This window comes from Molossus molossus, unplaced genomic scaffold (genome assembly GCF_014108415.1).
Source record: "Molossus molossus isolate mMolMol1 unplaced genomic scaffold, mMolMol1.p scaffold_m16_p_12, whole genome shotgun sequence".
In the NCBI taxonomy this organism is placed as follows: domain Eukaryota; kingdom Metazoa; phylum Chordata; class Mammalia; order Chiroptera; family Molossidae; genus Molossus; species Molossus molossus.
This window is the reverse complement of record NW_023425347.1, coordinates 85,499,846-85,516,540: the sequence shown is the minus strand read 5'-3', so window position 1 is coordinate 85,516,540 and position 16,695 is coordinate 85,499,846. Positions and strand designations below refer to the sequence as shown.

Sequence of the window (16,695 nt, the reverse complement as noted above, 5' to 3'; positions counted from 1 at the left end):
CACTCCCCATACCCTGTCATTCCAGCCCTTATGTGAATTTTTCTTTATAGTACTTATCACTACCTGATATATGCTATTCTTTATTCTTTTCCTTAAAATGTAAGCTTATTGAGAGCAGATGTCTCCTAGAGCATAGATAGAACAGGGTAGAGTAGCTACTCTGAATGAATGAATTCTGTAGCTCTTGTGAACCCTGAGAAGTAATTTATCTGCTGAGATGGACTCCCATGGTCAACTGATGGCCCAAAATTTATGAATAAGAATTATCTAACAGCCATTTGCTGACAAGAGCTCCTTATGTACTCAATACTGGGACAAACCTCAGACTGAACTCTCTGCACTATGCCCCCCATTTGTTTGTGCTGCCTGAGTCAACTACTGCAGGGAAGCCCTAGCTTTAGTCTTTTTTTTTTTATTAATTAATTAAAAGAAATTTTTTTTTATCCTCACCTGAGGACATTTTTTCATTTTTTGTTCAGATAGAGTAGGAGGGGGAGAGAGGGAGTGAGAGAGAAACATCGACATGAAAGGGATGCATTGAGTGGCTGCCACCCACACGCCCAACCAAGGCCGGTGACAAACTGCAACCGAGGTACATGCCCTTAGAAGGAACCTAACCCGGGTGTCTCTGGACTGCAGGCCAACTTTCTAACTGCTGAGCCAAACCGGCCAGGGCATGGTTTTAGTCTTTCTACCAAGGGACTGGGACCTGCCCTGTTCAATCAGAACTATGCAAATAATATCCTCATTTGCATCTATACCAACCAATCATAACTGCATGATTTACACCAATCAGAACTATATAATTTGGAAACCTCATTTACATGAAATAGGCCAAAATAGGAACTGTGGGCAGGAAAATTCTTTGTTTTATTTATTTTTTTATCCTCACCTGAGGACATTTTCCCATTTTTTGTTCAGATAGCGTGGGAGGGAGAGAGAGGAAGATCGATGTGAAAGGGACACATCGAGTGGCTGCCACCCGCACAACCCAACCAGGGCTGGGGACAAACTGCAACCGAGATATGCGCCCTTAGTGGGAACCGAACCCTGTTCTCTCTGAACCACAGGCCGACGCTCTAACTGCTAAACCAAACTGGCCTGGGCAGATTCTTTTTTTTTTTAATTTAATTTTTTTTTTAGCGAGAGAGGAAGAGACAGATAGAAGCATTGATGAGAGAGAACATCAATTGACTGCCTTCTGTAGGCCCCCCACTGGGGATCGGACCCGCAACCGAGGCATATGCCCTGACTAGGAATTGAACTGGTGACCTCTTGGTGCATGGGTCAACACTCAGCCACTGAGGCACACTGGCCAGGCATGGGCAGGAGAATGTTTTATAAAAGATGACCTCTCTTTTGTCTTGTGGGAGCACAATTTAGTTGCAGTCTGAATCTGTGTCTCCTGGGCTGCAGCTCTTTTTGCTCAAGTAAATGCTTTTATTCCTTATTACAGTCTAAAATTAATTTTGGTCAACACTTTCATGGTCTTCAGTATGTCCATCTGTAATATTGGGATAGTAATGCTCATTTAAAGGATTGTTGGATCAAATAAAGTCATGCTTATCAAGTGTAACGGAAGGAAACTCCTCCTGTTTCCTCTACTCAATAAATTACTTCTGACATTAGATGTGTGAGTTTTCCACACACCAAGCAATAATCATCTTCTCCAGACACCATTTAGGTGTCCTACAATTTAACTCAATTCCTACATTGACTACCTGGAGTTAGCATCAGATTCCACAGGTTAAGTAAGGGCTCACTCCCACAAGACTGCCTCCCACCCATTCCACACCAATTGCAAATCAGAAACAAGTTCCCATAACCACCTCCTCAGGTTCTATTAACTTGCTAGAGTGGCTCACAGAACTCAGGAAAACACTAAGTTACCAGTTTATTATAAAAGGATTTAATTCAGAAAGAGCCAGATGGAAGAGATGCCGCAGGCAAGGTATCTAAGAAAGGGTTATGAGCTACCTTGCCACCTCAGAGCTCAAGGCACCCTTTCTACTTACCATAAGTTTATCAAATCTAGTTCAAGACCTTTTTTTTTTTAATCCTCACTTGAGGATATTTTTTCATTTATCTTCAGATAGAGTAGGAGGGAGGGAGAGATGGAAAGAGAGAGGGAGAAACATCGATGTGAAAGAGACATGTGGACTTGTTGCCTCCTGCACATCCCCAGCCTTGGTCCGGCTGTAATTGAGGTACGTGCCCTTTGCTGGAATTGAACCCACGACTCATTGGTTCGCTGGCTGACACTCTACCACAAAGCCAAACCAGCCAGGGCTAGTTTAAGACTTTATATAGAGCTTAAGTTATACCCCTCCCCCCACCATTTCTCCTTTTTGAAGTCCCTGGGTCTGGCTGAAAGTTCCAACCTTCTTATCACTTGGTCGTTCTGGTGACCTGCCCCACCCAATCTAAGGTTAACTAGAGGCCCCACCCAAGTCACCTCTTAGCATAAACTTGACTGTGCTCAAAAGGGGCTCTTTATGAATAACAAAAGACACCCCTACCAGGAAATCCCAAGGGTTTTAGGAGCTTTGTGCCAGGAATCAGGGACAAAGACCAAATATACTTTTTATTATACCATATCAAGTATATAGCCCAATGGCACATAGTAAATGCTTAGTAAATTTGAATGTCTGCCCTCTTTCATAAATTAGTTGTATGGCTAGCCAGTTGATAGCTTTAGTAATACGGTGATTCTCATTTGACTTAGATAAGAAGGAAATTCCACATGTTAGTTGTGAAAAATTATTTATAGCTTATATAATGCTATCTTAACAGAATGCAGTAATTATAGTGGTTACCGCTTTCTATAATCAAGTGAATCTTGTATTTCCATTATAAACTAGGAGTTACATTTTTGCTAGAAAAACATGGTCTCAAAATAAGATTAAATCATAATTAAAAGTGCTATAAACCTATATATTCTTGACTTTAGAAAATTTGGGTCGAAACATCCATGATATAGTGATTGTTTTGGCTAGGGAGAAATAACTTGTGCACATTGCTAAGGACTAGTTGTTCAATTTCCACTCAGGAGTACAGTCACCCACCAATCAATTAGAAGATTTTGCTTAATCATTGTTTCTTATTAGACTTAGAGGCTGTCCATGAAAAAAAGTCTTAGAAGAGTTTATTTAAGCCAAACTGATGAAGTTGCTGGAAGCAAAATTTCAGTGGATTGAGAAAATGCTCCAGAGAATGGCAGTTTTTTACAGCTTATTTTATACATTACAGTCAAAGGAGATGCTCTGGCCATTTTGGCGCAGCAGTTAGAGCACTGACCTGTAGACTGAAGAGTCAAGGGTTCAATTCCCAGTCAAGGGCATGTACCTAGGTTGCAGGTTTGATCCCAGCCCCTGTTGAAGTTGTGTAGGAGGCAACCAATCGATGTGTTTCTGTCACATGATGTTTCTCTCTCTCTCTCTCTCTCTCTCTCTCTCTCTCTCCCTCCCTCCCTCCCTCCCTCCCTCCCTCCCTCTCTCTTCCCTCTCTCTCCCTCTCTCTCCCTCTCCCTTATACTCTATCTAAACAAAATCAATGTAAAAATATCCTCAGGTAAAAAAATAAATAAATAAAAATATCCTCGGGTAAGGATTAACAACAACAATAACAAACGAATCAAAGGAGGAGACTTTAGGCAGGTTATGTGAAGTTCATTGGTGGTAGATTAGAGATGTGGGAGAAAGCAAAGGGAAATCTCTGAGATTGGATAAAAAATAAAACAGAGACACATATACAGGACAGTTATCAGTTACAACATAGAGATGGTATGTGGACAATAAGACAATAAGGAGGGATTCTGTAGTTTCATGCTCTGGTGTAATGGCTGTGTCCTGAGAGGTCTGGAAAAGGAGATTACTTGGACATTCCAAAGGTATGTTATTGTAGATACAAAAAGACAGTAGATAGGAGACTACTGGTCAACATGATAGTGAAGGTAAATGCAGTACTCACCCTCCCACAACCACACCAAAATTACAACTAAACTACAGAACAACCATCATTTAGAACACCTGAAATCTAGCTGAATGGAAGTCCTACAACTAGAGATTTAAAGAAGCTACATCGAGTCTGGTAGGATGGACAAAGAGGTCAGACTGTTTCTACACCCATGTGTGGCAGATAAAAATAGGAAGGGATATTTTGGCTGTGGAGGTTCTTCCTGAGGAGTGATGGGTCCCAACCTCACACCAGCCCCTGATCTCAGGGATCCAGTGTCAGGAAGAGAAATCCTTATAACTTCTGGCTGTAAAAACCAGAGAGGGTTGTGTCTGAGTGAGATGGAAGGCTGATGGAGTCTCAAGCAGTTCCTCTTAAAGGGATCACACATGGACTTTATCAGACTCACTCCCTCTGAGTTCCAGCACTGGGGCAGCAGCTTAAAAGGCAGCAAGGACATACAGGGAGGAACTGAATTGTCTGTCATCAGGGTGAGGGTGGGAGCTTTCTGCCAGAAAAAAGTGCTGGCAGAGGCCATTGTTCCTTTTCTGAGACTCCCCCGCTGCAAACACACAGATAGAGCTGGCAAGGGGGCACCACATCTGAGTCTCTATCAACCAGGCTCATACTGTTTGCCCTGCCCTGGTGATTCCCTAAGACCCTACCCCACCCATCCAGTTGGGGCCCACCCATTCTGTTACCAGTGGCTTTTTTTTTTCTATTACTGATTTTTTTTTTTAGGGAGAGAGAGAGAGAAACATTGATGAGAAAGGCTGCCTCCTGCATGCCCCCCACTAGGGATTTGGCCCACAACCTGGGCATGTTGCCCTCACCAGGAATTGAACCGGCGACCTCTTGGTGTGTGGGCTGATGCTCAACCACTGAGATACGCTCCAGTGGCTTTTTATATGAATGGCTTGTCTTGGTTTATGCTTCAGACTTTCCTAAAATCTCTCAAAAGGGTAGCATCTGGCCTCAGCATGCCCTATACCTCAGGATAAGCGGCCCCAGGCCAGGCAGTAGCGGCAGCCAGTCTTGGTTCACAGCTGGACCTTTCCTGGGCACCTCTAAGCCCAGCACAAGTAGTAGCCATCTGTAGATCACTTTATAGCTCATGCTGGGTGGCCCCAGGCAGAACATAGGCAGTGGCTGACCTTGGCCTGCACCTTTCGGAGGCCCTAGCACACCCGGTGGACAGTTTCAGACCACTTTGAAGCACCACCCAAGCAAGCAACACAGCAGGGGCGTACTCAGTAGGCACCAAACCCCCATGAAGTAAATCTTGCTCCATGGGGTGGGACCGTGCACAGTCGATCCTGCATGGTGGTTGGTGATTGGTAATCAGTGGTTGCCGCCAGTCCTTGCAGTCTTTTGGCCTGGGGGTCCCTTCCATTGACATGCCAACAGCAATCAAGGCTCAACTACAACAGGAAGGTGTACAGTTCACGTTGGGGTGCCCAGCTTGGGTGATGGAGAAGGCTGTAGCACTGAACCCTACAGAACACCTACTGCATTAGGTACTATTCCAAGCCCAGGAGACATAGCAGCTGTACCTAATACATAGAAACAAACAGAGAGAGGCTGTCAAGATGAGGAGACAAAGAAACATGTCTCAAATGAAACAACAGAACCAAACTCAAGAAACAAATAAATAAAATGAGACATGCAATCTACTAGATTTAGAGTTCAAAACACTGGTTATAAGGATGCTCAGGGAATTTAGTGAGAACTTCAACAGCATAAAAAGGACATGGGAACCATAAAAAAGAACGAGTCAGAAATGAAGGATACACTAACTGAAACGAAGAATAATTTACAGAGTACAATTAGATGAATCCAAGAATCAAATCAGTGATTTGGAATATAAGGAAGCAAAAAATACCCAATCAAAAAGAAAATAGAATCCACAAAAATGAGGATAGTGTAAGGAGCCTATGGGACAACTTCAAGCATGCCAACATGGGGGTGCCAGAAGGATAAGAGAAAGAGCAAGAAATTGAAAACCTATTTGAAAAATAATGACGGGCCCTGGTTGGGTGGCTCAGTTGGTTGAGTCGTCCTTTGCCCTGAAATGTTGCCAGTTTGATTCCTGGTCAGGGTGCCTACCTGGGTTTTGGGTTTGGTCTCCAGTTCAGGCACCTGTGGAGCACAGCCTATTCATGTTTCTCTCTCACATAGATGTCTCTATTTCTCTGTCTCTCTCTGTGTCATTGGATGAGGATTAAAAAAGTTCAGCTGTGTTGACTAATGATCCCCTACCCTGGTGCTGACTAATCAGTAGAGACCACAACCTTGAAAGGACACAAAGGGGAAGAAAGATGATGAATATTCTCTTGGGATCCTCTCCCCTCCTCTCTAGACCTCCAGATGAATACCCTCAAGACAGAGAACCCATCGCAGCTCTCTCTATAGGAGCAGTCTGTGCCTTCCCCCACCCGCTTCTCCCAGGCCTGTTTTCCTTGTCTTTCTCTAAGGCTCTAAGGGCCCTTTTTTAGCCTCTATAGCTTGTTTCCTGAGCCTAATCCTACCTCTGTGACTTTCTTTTTTTGTTTTAAATATGTTTTTATTGATTTTTTTGTTTTGTTTTGTTTTTAGAGAGAGAGGGAGAGATAGAAACATTGATATGAGAGAAACATTGATTGGATGCCTTCTGCATGCTCCCTACTGGGAATCGAACTGGGGACCTCTCAGTCTTTGGGAGGTCGCTCAGTCCAGTGAGCCACTCCGGCCAGGCTCTGTGACTTTCTAAATAAACTGTCTTACATACATTCAGTCTTGGTTCTGAATTCTTTCTTAGCCAGAACTTAAGTACTGAGACTGCTGAACCAAGGTCCAGTGTGACTTCACTTGTCTAACATATGGCACCATTATCACTACCAACACATATACCTATTGTGTTATATTATGTTGAAGTTCTAATGAAGCTTGAAGATAATTGTGTTTCCTCTGGGCAAAGAGTACTCTATTATTGTGTTCAGTTCTCTAGCTATTTGTAATAAAAAACAGTGAATGCCCCCCAAAAAGCAAGCAAGCCAACAAAGAAGGAAATTATACAATAAAATTGAAGCCTCTACAAATGAATGATGAGTGAATGAATAACTCTCCCTTACCTTCCTTGCCAAACAGAAAGAGAAAATAGAAAGCAGGACACAAAAGAAATCGAGGGCTTTATTCCTGTTGCAGAAATCAGTGAGGACAGGTGAGGTGTTCAGATTCTCAGGCAGGCTGGTGTTAGGAGTGCTCCTCCTTACTGATAATCAGTTCCTTTGGATCGCTGCTGGTCTAGGGTAGGGACTTACACATCCAGGATTCAAACATGATCATTCCTAGTCTTAGCAAAATATCTAGGAAAAAGTAGAATTATCTGAACAACACTTTGTATTTGACTATAGACAGCATAGTTGAAAGAACATAGGTATGTCCCTGTGGTTGACTTTTTGACCTTCTACTTATTGTGTACCCTTATGTAAGATACTGCTTTAAATACATTTCCTCACCTGCAAAATGAAGATATATCTACTTCAGATTGTTGCTGTGAAAATTAATAAGGTAATATATCCAAAGTGCCTGGCACATAGAGGTGCTCAGTCAGTGGTAACTTTTTTTTTTCTTTATTGATTTTTAGAGAGAGGGGAAAGGAGAGGGAGAAAGAAACAGCAATGAGAGAGAACATTGGTTGGCTGCTACCTGCATGCCTCCCACTGGGGATTTGGCCCACAACCTGGGCATGTGCGCTGGCCAGGAACTGAACTGGTGACCTCTTGGTGCATGGGTCAACGCTCAACCACTGTGCCACACTGGCCAGGCGGTAACTTTTTTTTTTTTTCTCTTCACCTGAGGACACCTTTCCATTTTGTTGTTCAGATAGAGTGGAAGTGGGGGGAGAGAGAGAGAGAGAGAGAGAGAGAGAGAGAGAAACATCGACGTGAAAGGGACACATCGAGTGGCTGCCACCCGCACAACCCAATCAGGGCCGGGGACAAACTGCAACCGAGGTACGTGCCCTTAGCGGGAACCGAACCCGGGTCTCTCCGGACCGCAGGCCGACGCTCTAACTGCTGAGCCAAACCGGCCAGGGCAGTAACTTTTTTTTTTTTTATCCTCACCTGAGGACATTTTTCTATTTTTTATTCAGGTAGAGTGGGAGGGGGAGAGAGGAAGAGAGAGAGAAACATCGATGTGAAAGGGACACATCGAGTAGCCGCCACCCACACGACCTACCAGGGCCGGGGACAAACTGCAACTGAGGTACATGCCCTTAGCAGGAACCGAACCCGGGTCTCTCGGGACCGCAGGCCGGCGCTCTAACCACTGAGCCAAACCGGCCAGGGCAGTAACTTTTTTTTAATAGTAAATATACATTGTTTTTCCAAAAATGTTTACTATAAAAATTTATTGTGGCCCTGACAGGTTTTCCTCAGTGGTTAGTGTCAGCCCGTGGTCCAGAGAGTCCCGGGTTCAGTTCTCATTAAGGGCACGTTCTTCAGTTGCAGTTTGTCCCTAGTTCCTGGGGTTGTGTGGGTGGCAGCCAGTCGATGTGTCTCTCTCACATTGATGTTTCTCTCTCTTCCTCCCTCTCTCCCTCCCGCTCTATAAAGATAAATGCAAAAACAAACATAATTAGCCCTGGTCGATTTGGCTCAGCGGTTAGAGTGTCAGCCTGTGGTCCAGAGAGACCCGGGTTCAGTTCCCGCTAAGGGCACGTACCTTGGTTGAAGTTTGTCCCCGGCCCTGGTTGGGTCGTGCGGGTGGCAACCACTCGATGTGTCCCTTTCATGTCGATATTTCTCTCTCTCTCTCTCTCCCTCCCACTCTATCTGAACAACAACAAACATAATTATTGTAGTCCTGGCCCATGTGGCTCGGTGGTTAGAGCACCAGCCTGCACACTGAAGGGTTGATGGTTTGATTCCTGTCAAGGGCATGTACCTGGGTTGCAGGTTTGATCCCTGGCTCTGGTTGGGGTGTGTGCGGGAGGCAACCAATCAATGTGTCTCTCACATCGATATTGCTCTCTCTGAAGATCAATGGAAAAAATATCCTTGGGTGAAGATTAACAAGAAAAAAGATTATTGTGTACTGATGGATTGTAGTTTTTACTGTGAATTGCTATTTAGTATTAAGGCCCTTCTAAAGGTGATTATTTATCCAGTGCCATGGGGAATCTGGAAAAATTCTGAAGTTCTTTGGGGGAGATGAACAAAACCACCATCCTCCACTTAGAGATGTAGTTACTCTATAGAACAAAGGCAAACCCTGGAATTAGTTGTAAGAGAATGTATGTGCCAAGGGTTTGTTCATAGCAAGCTTTCTATTAGTTGCATGTACTTGTTCAGGATGTGGAAAGAAACTGGTGATCTTAGACATAGGGTGTTCATGATGAATCTGTTTTTCTTTTAACAAATCTCTCCCCTCACCCCCCACTTCTCCTCAGCTGCTCAGATGAAGAATTTGATGAGCCAACTAGGAACTAAGCAGGACTCCACCAAGCTACAGGAAAATCTGTGAGTAGCTTCCTAACAAGGCTGGGTTTTGTGAGGGCCCTTTGAGGACACACTTGTCATTGCTGCATGGCACCTTAGGTGTCAGGCCTGTGAAGTCAGAATGAGAGGCAGTGGGACTTGAGGTAATAGCTGGATCTAGAAGGGGGGGCAACAAAATTTATTAAGGGATTATGATCTTCCCTGCCTCTTAAAGTCCTTGATCTCTGGTTCTTTCTTCCCTTGGGCAGTTTAATAGAACAGTTGAGGGAAATAGAAAAGGGAACCCCTACTTCTTAAGCTATATTTTGCCTAAATGAACCTCCCTGTTTGTAGAGGACTCGATGATCTGCAGAGCTCATCTCATCTAGTTGGATTTTCAACTACATACATTATTAGAAACATTTATTCTGAATGACCCCAGGGGAGTCTGAGAGAATAGTAGACTGGTAGTAGGGATACGTGATTTTTTTATCACATTCTTCTTGAGTACATTTCTGCTTTTAGAAGTTCTATTCTTTCTCTTTAAAATATCCTGAACAGTGTTCTTTGTTTCCTGTCCTAGACATTGTGAAGTAAGAGAATGACCTACTACTACTTGGAGCTTTTTCCAGGGAGATGTGAAATATCTCTGGATATGTTAGTATTTTCTGGGATGTTCAGACTCCTCATTGACTCCCTCTTGTTTCTGACTCCCTTGTTTTTATCTTGGAGGCCCCTTTGCAGTGAAAAAAACATTAATAATTAGTAGTGTGGTTTCTCTGTCCTCCCTTAAGACCTTTGTAGAAATGTCCAGATAGCAGAGGAAATCATGACTCTTTTTGTATTTCCACTACTTTTCAATCCTACCTAATATATTGCATATTCTTTCCTCTTTCATGTGCTTCTCTTTTTACTCCTCATATATGTTCACACACTATAGGGTTTTTTTGTTTTAGAGGGAAGAAGCAGAAAGTCAAGCATACAGGACTGGTAAGGAGTCAAAGCTAAAGCTAAAAAAGCACCAGCTTTAAGCAAGAACTTGGGAGTAGATCTTTGAAGGTTGTTCCAAGGGGTAGGAGCTGAGTTTTTATTTATTTATTTTTTAATTTTTATTATTTTTTTATTGATTTTTTTTTTTTTTTTTAGAGAGAGAGGAAGGGAGAGGGAGAGAGAGATACAAACATCGATGAGAGAGAACATTGATTGGCTGCCTCCTGCATGCCCCCCACTGGGGTTTGGCCCACAACCTGGGCATGTGCCCTGACTGGGAATCGAACTAGTGATCTCTTGGTGCATGGGTTGACCACTGAGCCATACTGGCCAGGCGGGAGCTGAGCTTTAATGCACATTTCATTGAACCACCAGTATTCTGTCTTTAGGCAGTGAACTGTGACAGTAACTATGCAGGACTCCTGGGCAACTCAGTGTGAGAGTTTTGTGAGAGAGTTTATTTCAGTGTGTTAAAACTATTAGATTTAGCTGTGGGGGCAATTGTTCTTATATTTCTATCAAAACTGCTGATATGCTTTTCTTTTCTTCCAAAGAGTTAAAATACCAGATCATCAGATTACACTGAGGCAGGTTCTTTCTACTCAGTAATATGAAGAAGCCTTGAAGTGGGTTTGTTGTGAACCTGGGCATCTAGAAACCTGTTTCTTCAAGTGCCCCTTCATTCCCTGTATTGTGAGACACTTTGAGAACAAGCTGATACTAATTATAACAGTTCTCAGAAAATGAGAATATCCTGAAACATGTCTTTTCTCTCTTAGGCAGCAGTTACAACACTCTACAAATCAACTTGCCAAGGAAACAAATGAATTACTGAAGGAATTAGGATCCTTGCCCCTTCCCTTATCTACTTCAGAACAGGTAGGTATTTTCTGATTATTTTGTTTTTTAATAAGAAAGGACTTTGTTTGAATGGAAACACAGTATATGAAATAAAAGTAACTTGGCCTTTGATGCTAGATAGACCTTCTCTAAACCTCAGCATCATTATCAGTAAAATGGGGTAAGTGGCCACTGTGACAAGAGAAAGAATGTATGCACCAGATCTTACAAAGTGTCTGGCACTTAGTAGGTACTCAGTATGTGGTGGCTGCTGCCATTATTAGTAATAACATACTAATATATTAATAAAATAGGTTTAACTAAAAAAGAATCTTAGTATTTATATCTTTTTGTGTTTTAGCTAGCAGTTTTATGTTTTCAGGCTTGATCCAGTATCTATAAATTTCAATCATATGTCTTTTATATTTTGCAGTCACTTTCATTTCCCATTGTGAGTCATTCATAGGTCTCTGGTTGGGGAAATGCTCAGGGAAAAAAGACTTCTCTTTTTAAGTAATTTTATTCAGTGGCCATTTAAATCCTTTAAAAACACACTTTTTATAGGGATTCATTGTTCCCTTGATATGACCTGCCTTTTTTTCACACATTCATGAAGTCAGCTGTGTCCCTCCTCTGTGGCTTGACTCTTTTACCTGTCATTCATGGTCTACTTCAATTCCTCTCTCTTCCAGGGAAAAAAAACTTTATCTACCTAAGCCTGTTGTGACTTCTTTTTGCTTTTAGCTTCTACACCATTCATGGGGGGCACTTAACTTATATTACTTTTTAAATTCTTTTTACTCCTCACCTGAGGATATTTTTTCATTTATCTTCAGATAGAGTGGGAGGAAGAAAGAGAGAGAATGAGAGAGAAACATCAATGTGAGAGAGACACATCAGCTGGTTGCCTCCCGTACGACCTGACCAGGGCCGGGGACCAAACCACAACTGAGGTACGTGCCTTTGACCAGAATCAAACCCGAGACTCTTTGGTCCATGGGCTGATGTTCTAACCACTGAGCAAAACCGGCCAGGGCCATATTACTTTTTTTTATTTTAGATAGAGAAAGGGGAAGAGAGAGAGAAATATCAATTTGTTGTTCTACTTATTTATGCATTCATTGGTTGTTTTGTATATGTGCCCTGACTAGGGATCAAACCTACAACCTTGGTGTATTGTGACAATGCTCTAACCAACTGAGCTACCTGGCCAGGGCCTATTATTGAACTTTTTAAATGGTGATGTCCTATCTCTGATGAATGGCTCCAAAGATGAAGTTACAATTTCCCTGTCCAGGGGTTATCTGTGAATTGTGGCTATTGGAACATAAAATAATATTAGTATGTTATGACCATCATTTTGACATTGAGTAGAAATGGAGTGTGTGATTATTACATGAAACTTGTATATGATATCATGTATATATCATGTATATGATACTGGATCAAGATGTCATATTCTTGCTGTGTATCCATCGAAAAAGTTTGAAGATCATTAGTTTAACCTACACCTGGCAAGCTATTTAATGAAGTATATGTTCAGTCTTAGGTGTTTTGGCACCCCTTGCACAAGAGGATCCAGGGCTAGATGCTTTCTCATCCTGCTACAAAGTAGTTAAAATAAAAAGTAATCTTTATGTACTCACCTTTTGGTTATCCATATGTGCTGTCTGTTTTAGTTGTTACTCATGCTGATCTTTAATTATGGACAAACTACCCTTCTCTTCCTCCCAGGTGTGCATTTAGGGAATACACACTTGTAATAGTACTAGTAAAAAAGGAGTCTAAAGGTCTGATCCAGAGTATTGAAAGTACTTAAGAGTTAAATAGTAGCCTAAGCAAAATATAAGTAGAAAGTTAAATCTACAAAAAAAAAATGGATCTAATGTATTCTAAAATCAGATGGAAGTTATTTTTGGATTATGCATGCTATTTTTTCCTTCCATTATCTTGGATCATAAAGAACACGAAATAGATCTACAGACATACTTTCTCTGGTGATTCCCTTCCTCCTGTAGCGCTAAATACTCTTTTCCTTTCAAATCTTTCTTCATCTAATTAATCTTTGCCACATCACTCATCTTTTGCTACTGTCCTATACATCATGCCATATATTCTACTTTCAGTATTTTTTCATACTTGTACTATCATTAGTGATCTTCTAGCTGCTAAATCCAGTGGCATTTTTTGGTTTTTACTCACTTCTCTGATACATTTGATCTTGCCCATCCTGTCTCCACTGAAACTTTTCTTTCCATGATTCCCTTTCATTCTGTCCCCCAATTCTGGTGATCCCTTTCTGGCCTGTTTTTCTTATCCCAGGTTGAGTCTCAGCCTCCTTCTCTGACTCTAATTTCCTAGAAGTGGGCATGCCCTAAGGCTCTGCCATTGATTCTGTAATTTTCTCACTCTATGCTTTCTCCCTCAGGAGTCCTATCTATTTTTATAGGCTCCCTGCCTTTATGAACATGATGCCCAGATCTTTTTCTAGCCCTAGCTGCTAAGACTCTAAACCTCTACTGCCAATTCCTGTTCTGAACTTTCCTTTTGAATATAATACCCTCATTTAAAATTTAGTGTGTTGCCCTGGCCGGTTTGGCTCAGTGGTTAGAGCATCGGCCTGTGGTCCAAAGAGTCCCGGGTTCCCACTAAGGGCACGTACCTCGGTTGCAGCTTGTCCCCTGCCCCAGTTGGGGTCGTGCGGGTGGCAGCCAGTCGATGTGTCTCTCTCACATCAATGTTTCTCCCCTCCCCCCATCTCAAGATGAATGTAAAAATGTCCTTAGGTGAGGATAAAAAAAATCTTCACCAGAGGACATTTTTCCATTTTTTGTTCAGATAGAGTGGGAGGAAGAGAGAGAGAGAGAAACATCTACGTGAAAGGGACACATCGAGTGGCTGCCTCCCACACAACCCAGCCGGGGTCGGGGACAAACTGCAACCAAGGTATGTGCCCCTAGCGGGAACCAAACCCGGGACTCTCTAGTCTGCGGGCCAACACTCTAACCTCTGAGCCAGACCAGCCAGGGCACCCTGGCAAATTACTTAACCAATCTCTGTGCCTCGGTTTTCTGATCTGTAAAATAGGAACTATAATAGTATCTAACTAATATAGGTTCTTGTATAGATTAAATAGATTATTATATGAAGTACTTATATCATAGTACACGCACGTGGTAAGCACTATATAAATATTAGCTATCACTGGGGCTCACTTTAGCTTTATTTATAATAGTTAAAAAGTGGGAACAATCTAGAAGGAATGTTTACATAAAATTTACTACATCAGTCCGGCCAGTGGTAATCTCAGAGGGAATTGCAATTCAGAATTTTGGTTCCCTAAAGGATCAAAAACCAAATAATTACTGTTGAACTCAGAATGGACCCAGAGATTGTTTTTTATTAAAATGTTAAAACTGGCTCAGCCAGTGTGGCTCACTGGTTGAGTGTCGACCCATGCACCAAGATGTTGCTAGTTTGATTCTCAGTCAGGGCACATGCCCAGGTTGTGGGCCAAATCTCCAGTGGGGGGCATACAGGAGGCGACCAGTCAATATTCTCTCTTATTGATGTTTCTATCACTCTCCCTCTCCCTTGTCTCTCTCTAAAATCAATAAAGAAAAATAAATTTACTAGATCAGTTTGATGGAATATTATGTAACAAGGATAGTAATTGTGAAGAGGATGATAACATGGAAAACATTTATGATGTACTTAAAAGATAGTATTTTTTGGATAGTGAGATTAGGGGATGATTTTTTTTTCTTTCTAATTGTTGCAATATTTGTGAACAAATAAAAATCTCAGAAAAGGGCCCTGGCCGGTTTGGCTCAGCGGTTAGAGCATCGGCCTGCGGTCGGAGAGACCCGGGTTTGGTTCCCGCTAAGGGCACGTACTTCGGTTGCAGTTTGTCCCTGGCCCTGGTTGGTCGTGTGGTGGCAGCCACTCAATGTGTCCCTTTCACATCGATGTTTCTCTCTCTCTGTCTCTTCCTCTCTCTCCCTCCCACTCTATCTGTACAAAAAATGGGAAAATGTCCTCGGGTGAGGATAAAAAAATAAAAAAAATCTCAGAAAAGGGAAAAAAAGTTCCTCATCTAAATTTGCTTTCAGTATTACCATCACTCTCTTAGGAGTGAAATTTGAGTCATTCTTGACATTACCCCCTTCCCCTGTAGCCACTCACTAAGTCATAATGTTTCTTAAATTAATTTCTTTCTGTTCCCATTACTGACAGATACTATATTCTCCTAACCTTAAACCTAGACTATTGCAGTAATCTTTCTGACGCGTTTCTTTTTTCCATTCTATCTTCTACACCATCACAGACTAATTTTTCTAAGTTATCATTTTGTTCCCATCATGTTCCCTGCACAAAAATCTTCATTGTTCTTTGTTCTTTAGAGATTAGGTCCCAAAGTCTTTAGCTTGGCACTTAAAACCTGCTGTGGTCTGAGCCTTCCCCTTTCCAATTTCATCTTTTAGCTATTCTTGTGAAAACACCTTTGGTTCCAGCGTGGCTTCTGTGGCTCAGAGGGTGAGTATCGACCCATGCACCAAGAGGTCACCGGTTCGATTCCCGGTCAGGGCACATGCCCAGGTTGTAGACCTGATCCCCAGTTGAGGGCATGCAGGAGGTGGCCAATCGATGTTCTCTCTCATCGATGCCTCTATCTCTCTCTCCCTCTCCCTTCCTCTCTCTCTAAAGTCAATAAAGAAAAAAAATTAAAACAAAAAAACACACCTTTGGTTCCATCCAAAATATCCCCTTATAGATCCTCTTCAAATTTCTACCACCTTGCCTTTGCTCACACTGTTCTCCTGCCTGAATTTGCCTAACCCCTTCTCTCATGCCTTACTTTTTCTTTAGTGACCACCTCCTCTTGAGACCTTTTTGATCCCTTGAGTTCTTACTGATTATATCTACCTAAGAACACTTATAGTACTGATTGGATATAGCAATTTTTTATAATAATTTGTTACTTGTATGTCTATATCCTTTATCTATAAATATACATGGTAAACTGTTTGAGGTCAGGGATGAGATTTTATTTCTATATTCTCAGCATACAGCAAGTGCTCTAATTATGTGTTGTTTTTTTTAAATTTTTTTATCATCCTCACCCGAGGACCTTTTTTTCCTTTTTTTTTTTTTTTTTTTGTTATTGTTGTTCAGGTAGAGTGGGAGGGAGAGAGAGGAACAGAGAAAGAGAGAAACATCGATGTGAAAGGGACACATCGAGTGGTCGCCACCCGCACAACCAACCAGGGCCGGGGACAAACTGCAACCGAGGTACATGCCCTTAGCGGGAACCGAACCCGGGTCTCTCCGAACCGCAGGCCGATCCTCTAACCGCTGAGCCAAACCGGCCAGGGCTAATTATGTGTTTTTTGAGACATAGACTTAGTAAGCTTAGTTAAGGTGGCCTGTAACTATAGAAACTAATTTT

At 42.1% G+C, this 16,695-nt stretch overlaps 1 protein-coding gene across 5 annotated transcripts in view; it reads left to right on the top strand.

The window, feature by feature from the left end:
• Positions 1-16,695, top strand: part of STX12 (syntaxin 12) — a 48,192-nt gene that overhangs the window by 14,905 nt on the left and 16,592 nt on the right. For 2 of the 5 annotated variants that reach the window (XM_036256302.1, XM_036256304.1), the window contains exons 2-3: positions 9,389-9,458; positions 11,186-11,285. In XM_036256302.1, the coding sequence (XP_036112195.1) occupies positions 9,389-9,458; positions 11,186-11,285 (170 nt within the window). Of the gene's footprint in view, positions 1-7,073; positions 7,154-7,479; positions 7,504-9,388; positions 9,459-9,999; positions 10,074-11,185; positions 11,286-16,695 lie in introns of those variants that run through there. The other 3 variants (XM_036256303.1, XM_036256305.1, XM_036256306.1) reach the window with 3 other exon arrangements.